The sequence below is a fragment of the Semicossyphus pulcher genome, unplaced genomic scaffold (genome assembly GCF_022749685.1).
Source record: "Semicossyphus pulcher isolate SPU_LCO1_2020_fin unplaced genomic scaffold, fSemPul1.0.p SCAF_17, whole genome shotgun sequence".
Taxonomy (NCBI): domain Eukaryota; kingdom Metazoa; phylum Chordata; class Actinopteri; order Labriformes; family Labridae; genus Semicossyphus; species Semicossyphus pulcher.
This window is the reverse complement of record NW_027211681.1, coordinates 12,387,444-12,410,856: the sequence shown is the minus strand read 5'-3', so window position 1 is coordinate 12,410,856 and position 23,413 is coordinate 12,387,444. Positions and strand designations below refer to the sequence as shown.

The 23,413-nt window shown below is 41.3% G+C and overlaps 2 protein-coding genes across 3 annotated transcripts; one reads left to right on the top strand and one right to left on the bottom strand.

Moving 5' to 3' along the window:
* Window positions 1-7,888: 7,888 nt before the first annotated feature.
* Window positions 7,889-9,414, top strand: rasd4 (rasd family member 4). The gene has a single exon (XM_069666266.1). It carries the CDS (start codon window positions 8,081-8,083, stop codon window positions 8,705-8,707), a length of 627 nt encoding a protein of 208 aa, XP_069522367.1. The 5' UTR covers window positions 7,889-8,080; the 3' UTR covers window positions 8,708-9,414.
* Window positions 9,415-12,171: 2,757 nt separating this feature from the next.
* LOC138594880 (phosphoribosyl pyrophosphate synthase-associated protein 1-like) lies at window positions 12,172-22,621 on the bottom strand. 2 transcript variants are annotated; one of them, XM_069666152.1, is made up of 11 exons: window positions 21,962-22,621; window positions 20,148-20,200; window positions 19,942-20,008; window positions 18,783-18,955; window positions 17,670-17,785; window positions 17,457-17,512; window positions 17,088-17,233; window positions 16,267-16,308; window positions 14,246-14,316; window positions 13,101-13,247; window positions 12,172-12,677 (listed from the first exon to the last, which is right to left on the bottom strand). In XM_069666152.1, the coding sequence occupies exons 1-11, from the start codon at window positions 22,123-22,125 to the stop codon at window positions 12,519-12,521; spliced, it is 1,194 nt and encodes a 397-aa protein (XP_069522253.1). In that variant the 5' UTR covers window positions 22,126-22,621; the 3' UTR covers window positions 12,172-12,518. The 2 variants fall into 2 exon arrangements, with proteins under 2 accessions (XP_069522253.1, XP_069522254.1); XM_069666153.1 differs by lacking the exon at window positions 16,267-16,308.
* Between the last annotated feature and the right edge of the window lie 792 nt (window positions 22,622-23,413).

Below are 23,413 nucleotides of genomic sequence, written 5' to 3'. Positions count from 1 at the left end.
TACTCACTATTCACTCAACTACTGTACAGGCAAGACTTCTTTTCAAGGCTGGGAACCAACACTGGCAGACTGGAGGGCCATTTGGATTATGATTTTACAGTGGCGACAGAAGGCTGTCACACAATCCAGCAAGGCGGGAAAATACCGGACATGGACATTTCTGCATTCGAATTGATCATTGTCTATGAAGCGTGCAACAGTAGCCCTGATGAACCTTGCATACGTTTCATATGATGGACTGGAAGAGCTCATGCTTTAACAAGTCTTCACAGTGAGGAATTATACATAGTCATTGGATAATGGTTCGCGGTAAGAATCAAGTAGGTGCAGGTTCTTATTTTAACAGCCGCTCAGCAGCTTTGGGTTAAGTGGGGATGTTTGCCAATACAAAACTACCACAAGCTATTTGCTCAGCAATACAGTGTCAACACAACGCCAATCCCTAAAGGTAAAGCCTGGAGTTGTTAAATGAGCGTAACCTGTGTGGTAATATTTTACAACGACTGCCAGAGAGTGCAGGCTTTAAGCCATAATTTACTGCTCACCAGCTGTTAGGCAACAGGTCAGCACCTGGGCTATATCAACAGCCAGGGCACTTCATATAGGATTAAACTGTCTACTGATGTCACTGGACGAATGACAACTGCCTTCAGTTAAACACTGATAAGACAGTGGTCCTTATAATTGCCTCTGATAGCATCGCTTCCAAGGTTGCCAAGTGTATCCCTATCCCTTTTCTTCTTCTGTATTTGTCTTCTTCTACATGTGATCAGGTGATACTTTCTGATCAACATATTAAGTCATTAACCCGTTCATGTTTCTTTCATTTAAGAAGCACTGCCAAACTAAAATCTGTCGTCTCACAAGCTGAGTTAAGAGATGCTTATTCATGCTTTTGTTTCCTCCCGGCTTGACTACTGCAATTCCCTTTGCACCTGCCTCAGTAAGTCCTCCCTCGACCGTCTACAAGTGGTCCAGAACGCTGCTGCACGGCTCTTGACTAGGTTCAGCAGGTCAAGTCATATTACACCCATCTTACTTTCCCATACATTGGCTTCCAATTAATTTATAATTCATTTTAAGGTGCTTGTTTTCATTTATTAAGCCCGGCATGATCCGGCAACTGTGTACATCTCAGACCTGCTCCATCTCTACATCACCAGTAGATCCCTCGGGTCTTCTGACCAGGCTGTCCGACTGAAAACAAAAGGTGATACACTATGGCCCTGTTTACACCTAGCATCTTGTTTAAGCCGATCAAGTGAACAGCTCAAAGTTTCTCCGTTTACTCCTGGCATCAGAATCCCATCATGCGTCCTGAGTGACCACTTGTGTTTGAATCTCACTTTATTACACATGAACCTGTGCGCCCTTTTCCATTTGCATGGGCCAAATATGTTGTTTTAACTAGCGGCAAAATTGAAAATCAGCAACAGTTTTGTGTGTACTTTATGTATGAGGCTGTCTCCAAATGAGTCCCCAGGGACCACTTGTGATCGGATCTCGCTACCCCGCTCTGCATGCAAATGAACAGGTAGCTTCGTTAGCCCATAAAAACATGTGATTCAGATTTCCAGCAGAAGTGCTCATGAGGACAAGTGAGAAGGAGGAAGCAGGTGAATATGGACAGAAGTGACCATGTGATGATTACAAAGCCTTATGTTCCTTTACAGCTGTGTGGTTTAAAAGTGAAGTACATAAAGTACATTGTAGACTGGTGTCTCTGAAAACAGTAAAAGAAAAAGATCCACTTCACAAACAGACCCCTCCCTTTGTCCATTTACTTGATTGTCCCATACTGACACATAAAATGTGTGAATTGGTTTTAATGAGAATTAAACGCAGAGCAAAGGTATTCAATCAGTCAAGAATGAGAGGTGAGTGGTCCTTCACTTAGCATAATAGATGCCATGGATACAGGGAGAGTGGGCGGTCCTTCAGTGTAGCTTAGGACACGTGCCTTCAGCCTGACACTCAAATGTGAACACATGTCTCCAGACCACCTCAGTATTTGGCGTTAGTGATTGGATCTGAATGCATCCTGTCTTTAAGACTGCCCAATCACTTAGGACACATGTTAATACCAGGTGTAAACAGGACCTATGAGAATCACTTTTGTGGTGGCCTCTTCTTCGTTTGTACTTTCATTATGCAAATGGAACAAAAATGGGTACATGCTTCTGTGTAGGACATCTGTTGAGTGGATATTAGCCAGGACCGGAGCCAAGCTCTAACATACAGCTAAATAAATGTGGCCATATACAACCCAGACAATCTCCAAATGTGGTCTGCAAAATTGGATCTCAATGCATTCTCAATGGGGCAGGGGTAGAATTAAAACGTATAGCTGTCTTCTTTTGCCATGTTACTGTCGCATATAAATAGAGTTTGTATATTTGTGACCTAGTCCTAAATTGATTTTCGATGACTTTACAAATAAATTGGAACTACTCAATTAAAAGGACAGGCTCAACCACAAAATAAATTCATAAATTAACTAATAGAAGACTCATGCATAAGTTGTCTTTGAACGAACTATGATACACAGTAACTCTGGTCAAAAACATACAGGAAGACCTGAGGAGGAGGAGGAGAGCCGTAGATTTAAAAACAAACTCTGCTCTTAGCATTGAACATGGAACACTTAAAGTAGCCTATTTAACCCCGCTAATGTGTTTCCAATCACCCTATCCTTGTTGCTGTGTAGTGAGAAGGAGGGTGGAACTGCCCCTTCCCTGCACCACTTTTTTATTTTTTACGAAGCTCGCTCTCTTTTTCTTTTTTGTTTGTTTGTTTGAATTCAGAACCAGGAGAAGCAGCAACAGGCTATCAATCTCTTCTGCGCTGTGTCAGTACCATGGACAGCGCCGCACCCGTCGTACACACAGCGAACGTGGCCCGAACCGTTAGCAAAACAATGACGGCTGCGCACGCAGATAAATATTTTTAAGAAGAACGTTTCTGGGACTTACATGGTTAATATATCATATCTTTACTTCCAAAAAAAATTTGAAATGCGGGAAATTTGCTGTGATTTCGAGAATGTGGCGAGACACTCGCGACTCTCCCATAAAATGCGGGACGGGTGGTCACCCTAGTGGGGTCTTACATCAAACACGGCACGCTTCCTCTGCCTTTTATTGTAATAAAAAAAAACAGGACAGGGGGAGAATATTTAAGTACAAGTGAAGGTTAATTCACACGTAGGGCAACATTTATATTTAGCATCTGTCAGATTTAAACACCATCATCTTTTGGCGTCATCTTGACAGGTTGACAGCGCAGTTTGCATGTTTGCCACGGGAGTGAAGATGCAGAGGTTCAGGCCAGGGGGGCAAGACACAGGCAGTTCTCCATCAATACACTGAGCCAGAAACAGGCTCCTCGACACAACACAAGGGGCTCATAGCCATAGGGAAATCTATTTTAAATGAAGACACACAGAAAACTAATAATAATTAATTGTGAGTAATTAAAATTTTTGGTTAAAAAAAAATTGTTTTTCCAGACAACTGTTATCCATCTTTTTAACCACAAAATAACAGAATGCTTGTGTGATGTAAGGAAGAAATAAGCACAGGTACGACTGAAAGAGGAAACACCATGGCAACAAGAGCCCATGTATACCTAAGGACAAGCACACACACACAGCAGCACAATGGCACTTTCATTACAATAGGGTCACGACACAGGTCATGTAGACAGCCTGTTGAATATGCATTGAACAGGCAAACTAATCAGCGAAGAGCAGAAAAATGAAGGGAGATAAACCAGACAGAGCTTCTATTGTTTCAAGCAGCAGGACTTGAGGAAGTGAGTACAGATTAATACAGAGCTTTGTGTGTAATTGAAATACACACTTTGTGTAAGGGTGTACAACTGTGTTCTCTAACACACGTCAGAGCTGAACATTTGTTTCAGTCTAACAAGCAATGCCATCTGGTAATTATCATCACCACAGGCAGCATGACCGTAAATAGAAAAACGAGAAAAAGGCTGGGGATATGAGACATAATGGAACTTGAAGTACACACGATATCTCCCTGCGGCCACAGACGGGAGGTCAATTTTATATTTAATTTTAAACGCTTAATGATGCAGATTTCTTGGGCGTATGGGTAGTTTTTCCTGTATTATGTCTTGAGGCATTTTTCAATTACAAGTTGGGTATGAGGGTTTGCAATATGACAGGATAGACCTTTTTGTGCTCCTCGATTTACTTTGTTATCTCACCATTTTTTTCATTTTGCCTAGGGCAAATAAATTAATGGGTTTTCTTTGATTGCACTGTGCCACTGTATGAAAATGTGTTAAATGCTATATTCTTGGGTGCATGTACATATTTAGATAGAGAGATAGAGTGCGAAAGTGATAGTAAATTATTTGTATTAATGTTTTGTTTCCATCCAGCAGTGAAATCAAAATTATTTGCATTCAAGGTTGTAGCTGTGATCTGCTCATAGGCAGCAGGTGGAGTGCCAAAGATAATCACAGCGGTGCTGCTTTTCAGTATAACAGCACTCCCTCTCATGAGATATGCTTTTATACAAGTTATGCAAGCCGCAAATAGAACTAAACAGTAGGCTAATAATCAACAACAGATTATTATTTTTTGCTCCACCTACTCAGCTAAAACTAGACTGTCGTTGCCAAGCAACCCAAACATTGTCCTGCACTGTGTCGACATGTTACCAGAGTTTTTTATCATGTACATTTATCTGTATGTTTAAATTTCTCAAGCTGCCAGTGGAATAAGAGTCTGCTGTGTGATTCAGAGGTACCAGATCGATCGGTCTAAACATACACAGTCTGCTTTAATGTTAACTAAAGCCACGTTCCCGCTGGTAAAAAAAAATCTGCCAACACCCGCTAACACCAGGCTTTTCACCGGTCATCTCAGCTACAAAATTCTGCCCGTCTCCGTCCGAGCAGCGCTTGAACATCGTTCGAAATTTGTCTGCACCGAGTTTGATAAACAGACTGTATGAGTATTAGATATAATAAACACTTAACCACCGTAACATCTTTACTATTTGTCTGTCTCTGGCGCGTTTGTGACGTCATACGGTGACGCGGCAGAAAAGAGACAGAAAGGAGTATACTTCAAAGGCAATGGGAAAAGAGACAATCGGCATTTATACGTGGGTCTGAAAAACCCCAACACGCTGAAAACCTCAACCCGCTAAATTTAGGTGGGAAAGGGTCATAACGGTAGTCAGAACACCTGGCTTAGGTGGAGTGATACACAGAGAGAAAAGTCCCAGTGATGTTATACTCTATATCAGCACTCATGGAATAATTCTTGTCCAATCAGATTAGTTGGTTGGAATAAACTGTTATGGTATAATGATAGACAGTCAATTGATGGATATTTCAATTTTGTAATTGAACACTCTCTTTAACGCTCTTAAAATAGATCTGGAGGGAGTCTTACATTAGCAAAATAACTAGTAACTATGAATATGAGACAGGTGTAGTGGAGGAGAAAATGTGCCCTGTAAAACCCTATAAAATGTAGTATCTGTTTAAAGAAGCGTTAAATAGACAGTAGAACTCAAGTAGCTTTGAACTGTACTTAAAACGAGCTCTTGAGTAAACTCACTCTGCGACAGATCCATAACAGTGATCACACTGAAATGCTATCTTTACTACTTTGTCATATAAAAGCATTGAGATGTGAAGATGTGTTTCTTTAGCAGTAACACTCTTTACAGTCATGACAATATGATTACAACCATTCAGATTTAAATTCCACAGGCGTGACACGGCAGCCATTAGCGAACCTCACGCTGTGTGTCAGGACGAGGAAATCCACAGCTAATATTCCCACTGTGCTCAGCTCTGCTCCACTGCCCAGCAGGTACAGCAGCCCCCTTGGGAGACACGGTATGCGTGCATATTAAAAGTGTATGCTGAGGGTACATTGGGAGGGGTAACCGCTTTCCCTGGAGCTTATCCTGGTTCCACAATGTTGCAGAACCTAACAAGGCAGGCAGAGGCACAGTCTGTGAGATGACACAAGTCCCGGGGGAAATCTATGAAGCTCACGAGTCAGACTCACTCCTCTAGAACAATCTATGACAAACTTCACGCGGGCAAGAATGGTTCTCAGACAGTTACAGGCAATGCATCACATTTAATTGGACACCAAGGAAAGCTGAAGGTGGCTCACAGTCATGCATTGCCATGTGTGACTGAAGCTACTCTTCCTTGAATTGTATGCAACGGAAATGTCATTGGACAGAAAAGTTATGTAATGGCATTTTTCGATTTTTTAGAATGAACATCACAGGAAGGAAATCACGTTTCAGCATCTGCTTTTGAACTTTTGTGACTTTCCTTTTACAAATGGAGAACGATACAACAAAAGGGGAGAAGGGGTAGTCTGACTGCATGGAGATCAAAAAGCTATAGTTGCTAGTTCTGCATTCATAGTAGCTAAATAATAAAGAAGGGGCCGAAAGATTCACAAATGATTTCTTGCGGATTACCAAGGTATTGACCTAAATGCTCTTTCGGGCGCCGAGGGTCTTTGGTGGTAAAAAGTGAACTGCAGCTGCTGCTGGAGTCCAAAATCAGCCCAAGAAAGTGGGGTATATAACTAGCCTCATGTCTCACGTGTCTCAAAGAATTAAATCAAAAGTATACTGTGAATAAAGAAGTCCTACTAAACGGTTATAGTTCTCTTTGACCTCATGGCAATATAGCAACTACAGGAGTACACTTCCAAATATCCAAACATCCACGGTTGGCTCCCTTTGTTACGGTTTTAACTCTTGATCTTCCTCACTGACGGTTCGTCTGTATCTGAGCGTCCACTTTGTTTCTTTTTCTTTGGATTTTCACTTCTTTTTGACCGGAAAGAGCAGCCGCTTAACTCCGCCTACCCTCTCTGGCCGACCAACAGCTGCTGGGTGATGGAAAACGCGTCACTAAGTGGGCGCCGCTTGTGATTCTTTTCCGTGAATGTCGCCACAGTGTGAGTCTGTAATACTGCAAATGTAAAGGCTCCATTCCTTAGAGGGTTTTCATTTTGTATGTAAATTATGGCACTCTACTGCACTGCATTTCTTATATTCAACTGTAGCTTAAAGTCATCTGTATCTTAATTCTTTTAAAATCATACATTTGTGACTTAATATTTTCCTGTGTTTCCGTTGTATATTTTAATGCCTGTGTTTCTTACGTAAAGCCCCAATTGCCTAGCTGTTGAATGGTGCTACGCATATAAATTTGCCCTTTGTTGCCTCACCGAAATTGATATATTGAGCCCAATGCAATTACCTCTCTGCACCAATTGTTTGCCTTTATCTCAGGAGGACTGCAGAAAAAACTACCGTTTTCATTAAACTCTGAAGAAGGATGTCACATGGGGGAAGAAGGTAGTCAATACATTTTGGACTGGATGCAGATTTGACTCATGATATTGACCTACTGGTATGTGTTGTGAAAATACAGATTTCTTATTACAACTACTTAATAGCAAGCTGCTGTATTCATCGTAACTTCAGTCTAAGGATCGGATATTTGTATATATGTACACAATCATGATAAATGTACAGCTCTGTAACGGCACTCTGCATGAACTGAATTATATAGATCAGAAATGCAGAAGACGTCCCTTCTCTAAGGTACTCTGTGACCCCCAGACATTCTAATCAGGATCCTCCTCTAGCAGCATTCAGTGCTCCGCTTGCTGTGAATCCCTCCTCTGTCCCTGTACACTGATTTACATGATCTGTCTTCATTGGTTGCCTAGCTATTGCACTCCAACAGGCTGCTGACGTCGGATTGGCTGCAGCTGCAGGAGGGCATGGACGCTCTCACCAAAACAGGCATAAAAGGCAGTGTGTGGGATCAGACATAGAGGAGCACTCAATGCACAACTTTGAGGAGCTTTGACAGAGAGCTGCTGCTTAACAAAACTTGGAGATTGTTAAAAAAGCAAGGAAAGGAGTCTCAGGAAACTTGATTGAAATTTATAACTGTTTTACAGCAGCTGCTTTGACCACTGAGAGGAAGTTAGGAAGTGTTCTGGATATTTCCTTTACACACTTTGTTTCCAAAACAAAAGAGCAGCATGTCTCTGGAGGTGAAGGAGAAGACCCAGGTGCGTCTAGTGTTTCTGGGGGCAGCAGGAGTGGGCAAGACAGCCTTGATCCAACGCTTCCTCCAAGACAAGTTTGAGCCCAAACACCGGCGCACAGTGGAGGAGATGCACAGCAAGGAGTACGACATTGGAGGGGTCAAGATCACAGTGGAGATCCTGGACACCAGTGGCAGCTACTCCTTCCCGGCAATGCGGAAGCTCTCCATCCAAAACAGCGACGCCTTCGCACTGGTGTACGCCGTGGATGACCCGGAGTCGCTGGAGGCAGTGAAGAGCCTCAGGGATGAGATTCTGGAGATCAAGGAGGACAAATACACGCCAATCGTGGTGGTGGGGAACAAGATGGACCGGGAGGAGGAGCGTCAGGTGTCCAACAAGGACGTGCTGTCGACCGTGGAGATGGACTGGAACAACAGTTACCTGGAAGCTTCGGCGAAGGAGAACGCCAACGTGGTGGAGGTGTTCAAGGAGCTCCTGCAGCAGGCGAACCTTCCCAGCCGCCTCAGCCCGGCGCTACGCAGACGCAGGGAGACCTTTCCCAAAGACACCAACTTCCGGCCGCCCATGAACAAGACCAACAGCTGTATTCTGTCGTAATGTGAGACAGAGGAGGGGTGGTGATGTTTTGATTCATGAGGGGACATAAGATGAGAGGCAGAGGGGTTGTGTTGTGGAGCGAAGAGAAAAGCCTGACTGACTCAGTCAGAAGGTGTGAAGTGAAGAGCTGCCTGACTGAGATTAATGAATCTGGAGCGACAGAGACCCTTCAGGGCACACATCTGAGAACCCGAGGAAGAGATGGTGTTAAGGCTGGACTTTAACAAACTGCCAGGGGAAAGACGGAGGAAGCATTTATTACTCAGTTGTTTACTCTATGTAATGTTGTTGCTGCTTATTTGGTGACATGCTGCTTGTGTTTAGATCAATGTAAGACTTTTGGGTTTTCAATTAAAAAGATATCTGGACTGTTTCCAACACACTGTCTACCGTGAGAACGTGTGCGTCTGTGTTGTGGTTTGTGCCGAGGTCGTACGTTTCATGTAACTTAATAATTCAGCTGTAACGCATCATGATGTGAAGTATGAAGTTTTTTGTATTCAATTCAAATTTTGCCAATAAGCATGCCTGCCTCTTGTATTTAAAAAAAAAAAGGGGTGAAATGCAAAAGTAAACTGTAAATGCACTTTTTATTTTGAGATGATCATCCAAATGTTTTCAGACTGTTCTTTTTATAAATCTGATTTTTTTTTTTTACTATGACATATTGTCACACGTTATTATGTTGCTGTTTATTTTACAAATGTAAGTGGAAAGTTGATTTTAATGTGTAATAAAAACATAAGCAGATAAAGAGTGATGTGTGTCTCATTTAGATGTTGATGTTATATGCATGATTGTGCAAACGTTAGGAGTTATATAAAAGAGGTGAGTTTGTTAAATAATAAATGGATCATTAATTACATGAACATTTAAGCAGTTCCTTCTAAGATTAAACACACGATATTGATACATATTGCAGGAATACAGTTTTTATAACTACAATATTTATGATTAAATTTACAAACGTGTGAAGGACAAATATGATTAATATTTTTGTCCACCCTAAGTGGAATTTTAAAACCTATTAGAGAGATGATCTCTTTATGGAGTCAGGTGATCTTTCTGAAGAGAGCAGCTCTTAAATATCTCACCGTATAACGCTTGTTAAAGCAAACAGGCCACAGATATTATGAGTGCCCGTCAGGTGCAAAACAAAGAAAGACTAGAAAGCAAACGATGATTATGAAATATACATAATTAAGATTAGAGGCATGTGCTTGTTAGAGTAATGCATGTGTAACAGAGCCTTAAAAACCATGTTAGCTTTCCACTTTTACACTAACATTTTATGTCATCTGTGAAATCTTGAAATGTGACTTAAGAGTAGTAAAAAGCAGTCTGTGTTGTTCCAGTTCTTGTTGACATCTTCCAGTATTTTAAGACCTCTGGTGCCATCTGTTGAGGAAAAACACACATTACATTCACTCACACACGGGGAACACAGCGTCACCTTAGTGCCGACTTTTGTCATCCTATAAAGCTTCAACCATGAACCTTGAAATAACAGATCAAGGAGAGGTGTTGATGTTGACACAGACGTCACTATGTTGTGTTATCATCCTCTTAAGTTTCGTCAGTGTTCAAAGAAACGTGTGCTTGCGTGTCATCAGTCTGAGCGAAAGGCGCGTCTTCAATCAATCAAAGCAGGCTTTATGAACCTCAAACCACACTTTAGCTTACGGTTGACAACTGAAGAAGCCTGAATAATACAAACACGTTTCACATCTCTGCAAAATAGTTTCGACTTAAGCTGAAAGCAAGTGTGACATCCCGATTAACAACGTAGTGTAAACTTTGCCAACTGGTTGCAGGCCTGAGGGCGCAGCAGTCACAGTTAGACTCAGTGAAATGAGCTGGCCTAGAGCGTGACAGAATTTGAATACTAAACTCCTGTTAAACCGGTGGACAAAACGGATCGCTGTTCAGTTCCTGAAACAGTTGTGCACGGTTCCCCTAAATGCAACCTGCCGAGCAGACATTGATGGTGGTCAGGTTCCAAGACCCCCCCATAGCGCACACACACACACACACACACACACACACACACACACACACACACACACACACAACTCCATCAGATTACAGTGAACTAAGTTTCCTGTTTTAATTTGAGGAAGTGGCCGGGGCAAACGTTTGCGGGCAGTTCCTCTTTCAGTCCACATTTAACCATTCTTCCGCACTCTGCTCTTGATCATTTGCGAAGGAAAGGAGGCCCAGCAGCTTCACAGTCACGCAGGTGTGTGGATTTGTCATCTCCTAACGCAGAGTTCTGCTTTTATTCATGTCAGAGGTGGATATTTCAGAAGATTTTGTGTACACTTCTCTTAAAATGTAACAAATTTTTATTAGCATTCAGTGTTTTGATTTTACCCTTTGTTATGGAGGCCATTCATACAGTTGTGACTCATTTTCTAAGAAGCCTTTGCCCCTGGACTTGGTCAAAGCTCCTCAGCAGATTAAAGCCACTCTGAGGCGTTTAGAACAAGTTCAGGGTCCAGGGCAGAACACGGCAAGACTTTTAAGTTGAGTGCAATGAAATGTCAGCAGTCTGTGTAATGTCTGGATATAAACTAAGACGTATTTTTTGTCTATTCACATGCTCATTTTACTTTTTTTACCCTTCTTCTGTGGAAGTGTAAAAATATCTGCATGATGCGTCATGTTTTTATATTCACTCTGACCCAGTCTCCATGGGTCATGTGTCGATGTGTAACATACACTTGTGAATAAGTCGCCTATTTATAGCAGAGACCATAAACAAAGAATGCATGAACAATTGAATTCACATTTTGAAGTGTTACTTAAAGGCAAATTAAGATTGAATATTTGCTGTATACCCAGAAAGTCCCAGATGCCGCTTAAAAATAAATCAAAATTGGTCACAGCAAGCTCGAGCTTTTCTACCATCTAGTAATTTTAGCTGGCATGCAAAGGTTTATTTACCCTTTTGTTGGATCTGTTCTGTAATAAGATTTAAAAATACAACAAAATAAAGGCACATTGCAGCAATCAAATCCCACCAACCCTCTGTACAACCATATCTTTCTCCTACACAGTACTCTGTCCTGACAGGAGCTGAACTCTGTGATATATACTGCAACCCTAAAATTACGGAAGCCTCAAACAAAACAGAGCCTATTTAAAAGTGATCATAAAACTCACACCAAATGTCAAACTGCAACTGAACACTGCAGCTTGACATGTCATACTATCCCATGCTTCATAAAGCAGCAGCCTCGGCTGTGACTGAAACTGCTACTGAAAGTTTAGTTTCAGGCGTGAAAAAAAACTGCACTGCACATTTGTGACGGTTCCAGAAATGTCTTCACACTTCAAAACGCAAACCATACTTACTACTGCCAGCTGTAGCACAGTGTTACAGTCATCCAGTTACTCAGGCTTAGCACAGCCAAGCCTGGGTCACTTTACATGCACACAGTAAAATAATGACAGAAGGTTGCTCACCCGAGAACAATTGTTTTATTTGCCAAATTCTGCAGCTTGCTGAAAGGCTGCACATTGTACATTATGTTGTGCCATGTGTGTTTTCTAATAATAGGAAGCTTATATTAGTGAAGTGTAACAGATGCATGGTAGGTGCAGTCCCACTATGTAACAGAGAAACAAAGCAGCGGTCAGATGCTTCATATGTAACATACAGGTAATGCAGCCGGTTTCTGTTTACATGTTTATCTGCAAAACAAACAGGAACAACAGACACAGGCTGGAGGAAATCTGACTCTTGGTCATTGGTGTGTGCGCTTGGTAATGTTAGCAGGAATGTGAATGTGTGTGTGTGTGTGTTGCCTCAGTCGTCCACAGCGATGTTGCGGAACAGATAGGCCATGGACTCTCCGTTGTGGATTCGTCTGATGGCCTCAGCCAGGATCATACTGACGTCCACCGTCTTGATTTTTGGGCACTGCAGCTTCTGCACCTCATGAGGGACAGTGTTGGTCACCACTACCTGGAGGCACAATACAACAGCTTTAATGCATTTTAGTGGCAGCGCTATAACTCCTTTTGTGCTCTCAGGTAGCACTTGAACTTCTTCTCAAGCTAAAAATATCAGGACTAACTATGGGGCTTCTTCATAACATACTTTGTTCAACTTGATAAATCTGCAAGTGATAGTTGGAGGGTAAGTGAGGTGGTGCACCCTGGGAATTAGGTATGATTCACATGTACATGGTATTATGAATAAAAACAAACCCCATACTAATTTTGTGCACTCTCCTGATGTAGGATCAGTAAAACATCTGAATAAAAATGTCATTTGTGTCTTGTGTTTTGTGTATTGAAAATAGTTATACGTCAGCTTTGTCCTAATGTTGACCTTTGAATCTTAACATTGTGACAACATATGAAGACATCCTCCAAATGATTTTACCTCATCAATAGCAGACTCCTCTATTAGTCTGGGTGCCTCTGCAGACAGCAGGCCGTGTGTAGCCATGATGTAGATCTTGTAGGCTCCCCTCTCCTTCAGGATTTCTGCTGCTGCAACATATTCCTCCACATCATCTATGATGTCATCCTGGGTTGAGCATCACACGACAAAAAGGGAACAGGATTAGAAGAAAAATATATATATATATATTGATTTCTGGAATACTCATATAGAAAAATCAAATTAAAGTACAAACATCACTACAAAAAGTTCCATTGCTTTGATTATTTCTATCATGTTCCCCCCTTATGAGAAACATTAGCAATGAACATACTGAACCAGACAATAGCTGCAAAACAACTAAGTAATGCCACATGGAAAATAAACTGTCACATAGACCTGCATATGAACAACCTCCCAAAATCAGTTAACTTAATATGTGAAGCCGTCCCTCTTACAGTATAACAAACTTCCTCCACCTCAACTGTGAAAAATCGGACATAATAACCATCACTAACACCGCCCACGACTTCTGCCTAACAATTGACAATTCCACTCTGTCTCACCGCACAAGCGCAACCTTGGAGTCATTCTCGACAGCAACCTCAGCTTTGAACAACACGCCAATCAAATCACCAGGACTGCCTTTTTCCATCTCAAAAACATCGCTCGTCTCCGTACATCACTCTTTCTCTGCTGCCGAAACCCTGATCCATGCTTTCATCACATCCAGAATCGACTACTGCAACAGCATCCTATATGGTTCATCCTCCACAGTCCTCAATAAATTCCAACACACCCAGAAATCTGCTGCTCCTCCGCTCCTCTGATGCAAACCTCCTCTCTCCGCCACTCAGAACCAAGCACCGAACCTGGGGTGACAGAGCTTTCTCCATAGCTGCCCCCTCCCTCTAGAGCTCTCTACCCAAACACATCAGAGACTGTACCGACCTGAACTCCTTCAAGTCATTGACCTTTTTAAAACTGCTTTTAAGCTCTGATGCAGATCTTTTTTTTTCAAACAAAGGATTCATATTGAAGCAATTCGTCTTGCTTTATCTTTCATTACAGATGCGTTGATGGAGATCAGATTTTCCAATATGATGAATTGTTTTAATGAATCATATGAGAGCTTCTGGACTCACGATAATGATGGCGATTCTGCCTCCTACATCTCCAACCACAGTGATGGGCGGCTTCTCCTTCGCCATCATCACTGAAAGACACAGATAAAGAAAAAATGACATTTTGTAAAAAGAGTTAAATCTATCCGGTAACCCCGGTAAAACGAGTTCTTGAAGGTCAAATGAGGGGAGATTTGGTGAAAAGGGACTTGACAAACAAATTCGCAAACGTCATGCAAGACAGCTGTACCCGAACAAGCTTCCAGCTACCACAGAACCAATCCAGTAACAGCAGGACAACTCAGACTTTCTGTGACAAATGGCTGCTTAATCCGCACCATGATTTACGGTGGTTTTATATTGTGCGGCTGCTTGTCACTGATTTTGGTTTAGTGGTAGATGGACAACTGGGTGTTGAACTGAGCCTCTTTCAGGAACCACAGACCAGGAAAGATCATTATTTGTAATCCTATCAATCACAATTTCCAAAAGATAACAATAGTGATGTTGTAAAAAGAATGACTTTTTCAAGCTCATATATGCCCCGCCCCTAAATTGAGCTGAAAATAACCCCAATAGGAAAAAAATTAATTCATGTAGTTGACGGGATTTCAAGTAATAATCAATCCAGGTCTGAAACCCAGCAAATCTGACTCGTAAGGTCCCCCACACTGAGGCCCTGAGCAAAACAGTAACCCTCCTCCAACAACAGCAAGGCAGGGACAGAGGTCATTTTCAGAATCCATCACAAGACCATCCAGAAAGTTCTCTGTGCAAAAAACAAAAGATTAAAAACATTTTTGAACGGGCTGAAAAGGAAACCAAGACACTAGAATCTATATTCAATCAAGGGTTGTTGTTTTTTTAACAAGAGAGTCAAGCAAACCATGAGCCGACGACCTGAGCTGAATTTAGAATCTGTTCAACAGTGTGTAAAGACATCTGTATTTCTAGTAGGAGAATTAAATAGCATGAGCCATAATAAATAACTTCGTTTGTCCAACCATTAAATTTAATATCCTAAAGCCTGAGGTTCTCACAGCTGTGTTGACTAAGATAACTTGACTCATGTTGTTCACGTCACAGTTACTTGGTCCAGTAATAACTTTTATTTCACAGAAAACAAATTCATTTAACTCGAGAGGATGTGAGACTGAGGGCTTCCAACTAATTTAATTGACACTTAGATGAAAACAATTATCCACCTTATGATTCAAGTGTTTCTCAGTGTAACAGGACAGTGCAGCTTCCTGCGCTTAGCACTAAACATAAACTGACAGACGGGGTTTGTCATAAAAACAGCAACTGGTTGGAATAAGTCACATATAAACCTGGTTTAGATGATGTGTTCCAACAGCTTTTTTTTTAATTAATTTGAATATAATTGCAAAAAAATCCACTTCGACATTGATGTAAACAAACAAAAAGAAAGAAACCCCTTGAATTTTTGTTTTTGGACTGATCTGTTGTAGAAGAATCAAAGCGCTCACTCAGAGAACACAGCTGGAAAAACTAATGCATGTCCTACATTCCTTTGTAACGTCAGCAGTAAGCTGCGGTGAGCGTGTGAAATACCATCGATAAGGATGGCATCAATATTCAAGGCGGCTTTGATTTAACTCCGGTGAGAGATACTCATATACTTTGTAGAAGTAAATAGTGTGTGCACTGATCAGTATCCTAAGAATACGAAATAAAAAATGCAGCAGATAAGAACTAATCAAAACCAAACCAGACAACACCTGACTGACTGTTGGAGATACAGCCTATCCTGCTGACATTTGGAGAGAGCCTAGGTATACAACCTGAACAGGTGGCTAGTGTAGAGCTGAGAGTGTGAGCAAGTGTTTCTGTTGTTTTTCTTTCCCTCTGATGTCAGAGAGATGCAGCCAAATTCTATTATTGGACTACTGTCACTTTAATTCTTGAATTTCAACATGTAAAATGAAGTGGATGCCCTCAGTGACACATTCTGTCGTTCCATGCAGAAAGACAAACAAACCAACAGGAAGCACAAATGCATTCAAGTGTTCTGATCATACTTGGGAGCTCTATCCCAGGGAATGGGACATGATGTCTGACACCTGCGTTGGCAAAAGAAAGGACGGAACAGAAAATATTAATGCACAATTACAAAGACAACAATCAGACAACGACAAAGTTTGTCACTGTTATCAGGGGAGATGGTTCAAGATCCCAGAGCAGCAGTGTGAAGAGTTGAAAAACTTTTTATACAAGAAAGTGACATTTCATGTAATTGATGCATGTGTAAAGGCAGAGAGGAAGAAATGGCTGGAACGAAATTGATTCAGCTGCTTCTGGAGAGAAAAAGATGAGGCTGATAGAGAGCATACTTCCAAGTTCAGGGGGGTGAAAGGGTGAGATGGTGAATCAACTGAAAGAAGAGGAAATAGGACCAGATGAGATGAGGAGGGAACCTGGCTGAGGAAGGAAAAACGGGGTCAGTAATGTCAGCAAGCGCCTGCAGTATTTCACATCTGGCTAACCCAACACCTGGGGCAAGGGTGACCCGAAACATGCTGAAAAACTGTCTGGTTACACATAACTGGAGGGCAACGTCTCCAGTCATAACATGTCTATTTTAGGCAGTTTTGAAAGAAAACTTAAACTGTGAGTTGGGGTTTAGCCCTGCAACTGAGTCTAACCCGGAGGAATTTTGATCTCATAAAAATCATCTTTGGGTTCATATGTTTACCAATTTAGGGAAAACAACTTTAGTTTATGATCGTTTGTCAGTAATTCCACCAAAAAATAATTTTAAATGAATGTGAGAGGTTAAGGAAAAAGATGAAACACAAACAGAGGAACGGGTTAGTGGGCATGTCGCTGTGTTGTGTCTTACATGGCAGCTCCAGGCCGGTGTGTCCTGTGGTGGTGCGGGACAAGGGGGGAGACTGTCGACCATCCGTCATGTCCGACTCCGAGTGGTTGGCCTCCCCGTGCAACACTGCCAGACCGAGCCGCAGCCTCTCAGCGTAGGACTGAGCTCTGAGACAGACGGACACGCAGACACACAAGAGTCAAAGAAACTGACAAACACAACACATACAGACAAATACAAAAGGCAGAAAAAGAGCAGAAAGAAGTTTGCACAGGACAGACTTGAAGTGGTAATATGAAAAGACCAAAGCACAGTAATGTTAAAGACAGAAAACGGCCACTGTGACAGCAGGAGATGTTTAAGATATGCAAGTTCTGCGCGTCTTCTTACCTTTTGGCTGCTGAAGGAGACTTTGCAACAATAATAGCGTTCCTGTAGTCCGGGATCTGAGGAAAGAAAGAACGTGAAACTGACCTTTCACCTTACATAAGATAAAGATATTCAGCAATAAATGGGTTCCAAAACTCTCTCTTTGATGTACAGTAAAAACCCATCATCGTTGTGACAGTGTCTGTTGCACAATTACAGAAAGTGTAGCTTCACCTCCTCCTGGATGTACTGGATGAGGAAGGGGGAAGCTCTCAGGTTGTCAACAGGGAAGCTGAAGAATCCCTGGATTTCTTTCTGGTGGAGGTCCACGGTGATGATGTGAGTTAGTCCTGCAACACCAAAGTTCTTAATTGAGACATGTCTTATACAACTGGAATGCAGAGGAATTATTAAGGATATAAATTAAGGGGGGAAAGAAACAGTTATAAGTTACATGGAGCAAAAATATATATCACATAAGGCAGTAGATACCCACAATTCAGTTTGATTTGGTTTACAATCTTTATACATCACACACTAACTGATGATTTTGTCTGCCGCCTGTCAACTTCAAATTAGCCAGACTTGAACTGAGACGATCCCATCTGTCATCAAAGCCAGAACATATTCATAAATAGCTCGACAGTCCTCCCTGCATTAACAGGGCAGGTCACTTAATGTTGTGTTTTTGTCTGTTTATCAGTGCCTTCATTCAGTGATATAAATCAGTCCCTCCAGGATTTTTGGTTATTGCGGCCAAAAATACTTGATTTCGAGGACTGATTTTGAATTTTGCAATGCAAGTTGTGACGTTTTAAGGCTTTTTTTCTCCAATTTAAGTCATTACACATCCACTGTGAGCGACTGGGACAAACACTGTAATAAAGTAATCTATGTGTCTTGAGACATCACTTCCACCGGACAATTTCAGTGACAAGATGCCAATAAAATGCGGAAAAACTGAATAACACTAAAGCCATATAGCCATAAAGGGGAATCTACACATTATTCGTTACATTTATACTGTACTAGTCTATATTAGAGTCTCCTTAAAGACTGTAGTTTGAGGCCGGATTAGTTATGAAAGAGAGACAATCACATGGTGCCTTGTATGAAAGGATCAGCTGTCTGCTTCACAAAAGTCCATCTCTAGTACGCAGACATACAAACATATTAAAGAAACAGTGAAACTACCCTCTGTTACAGACCTCAGGGGATCAATATGACTTCACCCACGCAGGGAAATTGGTTGAATTTGCGGGAACGCAACTTTTGGAACTTGCTGGAGCGACTGCTAAATAACAGATCAATAATGACAGAGAAGAAATCCTAATACACAGTCCGTACCAGCTATAGCTAACATGGATGCGAGCAGCTTGCAGACGATGGATCCTCTCTTCCTCATCTTGCACTGCTTGCTGTACGGAAAGTAGGGAATGACGCCAATGATGTTCTTCGCACAGGACGTCTTCAGGGCGTAAGCCATGACCAGCAGCTCCATGATGGCCGTGTTGACATCTCTGAGAAAATACACAATCAATTCAAAACATTTTTTCAGATGTCATAACCCCGCAAAGGCATTGTGCTGGTGTGCAATAAGTCTGAGCTTAGAGTGGATCTGAAAATGAACAGAAGGATGTGTTAATGGGAGTGATGGACTCCACCTTAACCAGGTTTTGCTTTGATACTCGAGCCAAAAATGACTGTCAAAGTTACTGGAACATATTTGATTACCAAAAGAAACACTGCATTAGCTAACATGACATTTACATGAGGTTCTGTCCAGGAAAAAGACAAGGCAAGTAAGAAAAGACAGCTCACAGGACATTTTTAAATCAATATCCCACTGGATAGAAATCAAAGCTTTCATACACTACAGTGATGGTTGATATTTTGATAACTCGGACAGTTCCACTACATTAGAAAGATGAAGAGCAGTTGGTGTAACAGGACACTGTACGTATCCGTTTTGGCCTCGACGGTTTGTTGAAACCAGAGCTCCTACACAGACGGGTCAGTGGCCCTGCTGGATCTGCACACACTCAATACAGGAAGCTCAATATGTGACGTCTCCCCTGTGAACTGTGTCTATCTTCAGAACGTGCTTATCTGGCTAATTACTGATTAACGAAGACAAACATGAGAAAAGACTGGTTAAAGTGAAGTGGCCATAATAAGTATTATCTTCCTTGTTCTACTTCCTGCAGAAGGGAATGTCATTTGGACTCGAACCTCCCGTAATGTCTCAGTAATCTTGATGGTCAAAGCAAAAGACAAGACATAAAGTAGATGTAGATTACTGGTTTAGCTACTGAGATTGTTACAGCAGCAACACATTCAGCTTCATCACAAAATAAAATGTTGTGGCTACTACCAGAGAAAAGGCTGCAGAACCAAACATAAGAGACTTAAAAACTAGGAAGAGTTGTGTGACAATTCTCTGAGGGTTTGTCACATTACAAAGTGATAAAACATTAAAGGCTTCAAGAGCATCCTCCGGTCTCACCTGGGAATGGTCTGAATGATAAAGATGTCTTGTCCACGGACAGATTCTTTGACATCCACTCTGGTCTCTGAAAGACAAAAACAATCAATAAAATACAATCATGCTGGGTTCAAGAGCAACGCCGAGGGAGCCCATCATAAACCACAGCTCCTTTTTTAGGCCATTAATGTGGATATGAGGGACATGAGGGCATTTATCAGCCTTACCTGTATTTGACTCTTGGTAAACCACTGACTTGCCCAACTCCACACCCAGGCGTCTATAAAAACAGAGTTAAAACAGACCACAGAGAGTTAAAACAACAACACACACCTTTATGTGTTCAATTAATTGATGTGTAAATTCTTCTGCTTGTACTACACAAGTGTTTACAATCTTAGGGACATTTAATAACCCAATGTATTGAAAGGACAATCTCCAGCTAATCACTAACATTCTTCCAAACCGTCACAGCTATATTAATATTAATATTATTTATTACTGTTGCCACCTATAAACTGGAAAAACAAGTTCCAAGTTACAAAAATGTGTTACAAACTAAAGTTACGAACAGTCCTGTTGTATCAAGTCAAACTGTGGACAGGCCCAGGCACCATGTACACAGCTCTTCCTTGGGCTGATAATCACACTGTAAATTTTAATATCAAACAGCCACACATCAGCGCCAGTTATAATGAGTGAACTTGATTGCTGTTAAAAACATGCCGAACATCAGTGAGGGTTTGGCTCGGTGACAGCGGGAGGCTCCTCTTCAAGGACGTTCTGATGGGATCCCGCAAGGCAAAAACAAGCTATTCTGCCTCTTTGGCCTCACCCTGTTTACATCACTCAACCATTTCCAATTTTAAATAAAACATTAATCTGAGACATGTCTGAAGTATTTTTTTAAACTCTATTTGTCTTACAGGGGAAAGCTCGAAGAATATTGCAAAAGGAAACCCTGCATTCCATATATTACATTCAGTAAAATATCAAATATCAAAGTGACATCAGCTCCCGGGTTGCTTACACAAAGCCCAGACACCATGTGCACCTCAGAGTAAATATTGAGTTCAGTATTCATTAACATGTTTTACGTGCTCATGTTGTTATTTAACCTTTGCTCCACACAAAAAAAAAAACCTACTTAGCAGGACAGCAGCACAATCACCCCAACAATGTTCTGCAATGTTGCCAAACTGTGAACACTGAGAGAGCTAAGCTGTTTCTCACTGTGCGAGCAATGCAACTTCTGCTGACTGGCTGACAAGTCTGCTGGGCAGAGAAAAACACGGCTGCTCCCTGTTTTCAGTACACCAACAACAGAAGATATTGGTGTCTGAAGGGATCTGGGTCAGCCAGTTATGGGTTTCATAAGAACTGCGAACAGATATTGTTCAGATGCATGCTACCTACCAAACCAATAATCATTTCAATGAGTCACTGCCCATTTAATAATGTCTGGCTTGGCACGATAACATCCAGTGTATAGTATGTGTGCTTTGTTTACGCTCTGACAGAGCGGTGTCTGCAGAGTATGCTCCTTTCATCAGAGTTATTCTCACTGGCAGGTCCTTTGTGTGTCCCAGGCTAAGACAAAAAAGACCAGATTAGCTGTAATCTAATAAAACAACTCTTTCATCTTAACTGTATAGAGATCTGCAATTATTCTTTTAATGGAAATGGTGATTGAGGAAAAAACAAGCTTTACAGTCAATGACGCCTTCAAAAGCTAAAACATTGACATTTTACACTTAAGAAAGTGCTGAATCAAATGGTATAAGAGTACATGTATATGAGCGAGTTTACGTTAATCATTAAACTTTCATATGTACAGTTTGTCTCTGAGTATTTGTTTGTAAAGACTTTCTGAACTTCAAGAGATTCAAAAACAATACACACCCACTAGCCTGAGGTCACCTGCAGATATGAATCCCATTACTGTCAGGGACATGGCGGGTAACAAAGACAGGCTAATCAGCAAATTCACAGACATTAAATGACATTAATTCTTAATGTATTGTAATTAAAGCTCGCTTACTCTGTTATCTTCTTGGCCAGCTCGGTGCACGCGGTGGTGGAGTTGGCAGAAAACACACGGTAGCCACTTCTTGAAATATTCATTCTGTTGTAACCATAAGACAGCTTTGTAGTTTGAGAGTGAGATACCAGAGACCTGTGACCCCCAAAACGCCTAATGGGCATGTTGCTACTGAGCCAGTGTGGTTTTTAGCGACGTTTCTCCCCCCAAAAAACCCGTTAAACTCGTCCGTTATTACCTCAGGCAGTTTCTCTCTAAAAACTAACTATGGGTGCTTCAAACTTCTACACCATCACTAAACACATCTTTGAGTAAGAAAATACAAAACTCAGGATAGCTGTGTGACCGAAAACTGTCAAAAATTAAACAACAGAGAGCACATGCCCCAAACTCAACGTTGGAGCAACACTCGTGCTGATGTTAGCGAGTCAACAACCACCTTCCCATGGAGAAGCACCAGAAAAAAGACCCCGGTCTACCAATAAATCGACAGCGGATAGAAAGCTGAGCTCAGTGTTTTCAAACGGATCAGAGTCTTTATCGTCTTCAGACCACACACACAGCGGTTTACGTTACTATTAAGACAAACAGAAGTGTAACAAGAACTTCTTAGGCGCTGAAGCGGTGTAATAAGTTAAAAACTCCGCCGCTAGCATTCAAATGTAGCTACTAGCTACAGTAAACTTTGTAGCAATGCGGTCGCAGAGGAGGGTATAAAACGCCACGAGCAGTCGGTCATTGGGTGCATGAAGGAAGGGAGTGATGTTAAGGAGAGCCAATCAGAGACTGAATCAGCACGACAGAGGGCGTGTATAATATCAATTTGACCAATAGGTTCGTGGGATTCCCATGACGTAAAATTAAAGCGCAACTACTAAAAAATTGTGGGGTAAACATTTTTTCCTCCCCGAGTTGAATATGACAGGAAACAAGAACCTGATATTAACCATATTGTGTGTGTTTTCTGTGAATGTACATAGTACAATGTACAAAAGCATGAAATAAAATATCTACATACTTGAAAATGTCATTTCCACTGATTGCCCCTTAGCAAATGAGGTTGTTCAAGTAACTCCCAACTGGGGTGAAGTGCAGACACAGTTTGTAATGAGTTAAATGGCGATGGCGATGATCATGACGAATCCACATAATCTTTGCTTAAATTTTTTTAATTTGCAGAATAAAACTATTTACTCTTTATGTTAACATATTCCTTTATGTTAACATATTTTCTTTACATGCATTCAGTTTAGAAAACGTATGCTATTTATTGGGCACTCAAGGCAAAGAAGCATTTTAATTCAAAGCATTTTCATACATACAAAGCATTGTAGCTATATCACGGTAAGATGTGATTAAAAAAAAGTCGATATTAAAGCTTATTTTATATTGTAACCAATGCTAACACTTTAAACTGAGGATTTTAGTAAACATTGTTACACTACTCATGTA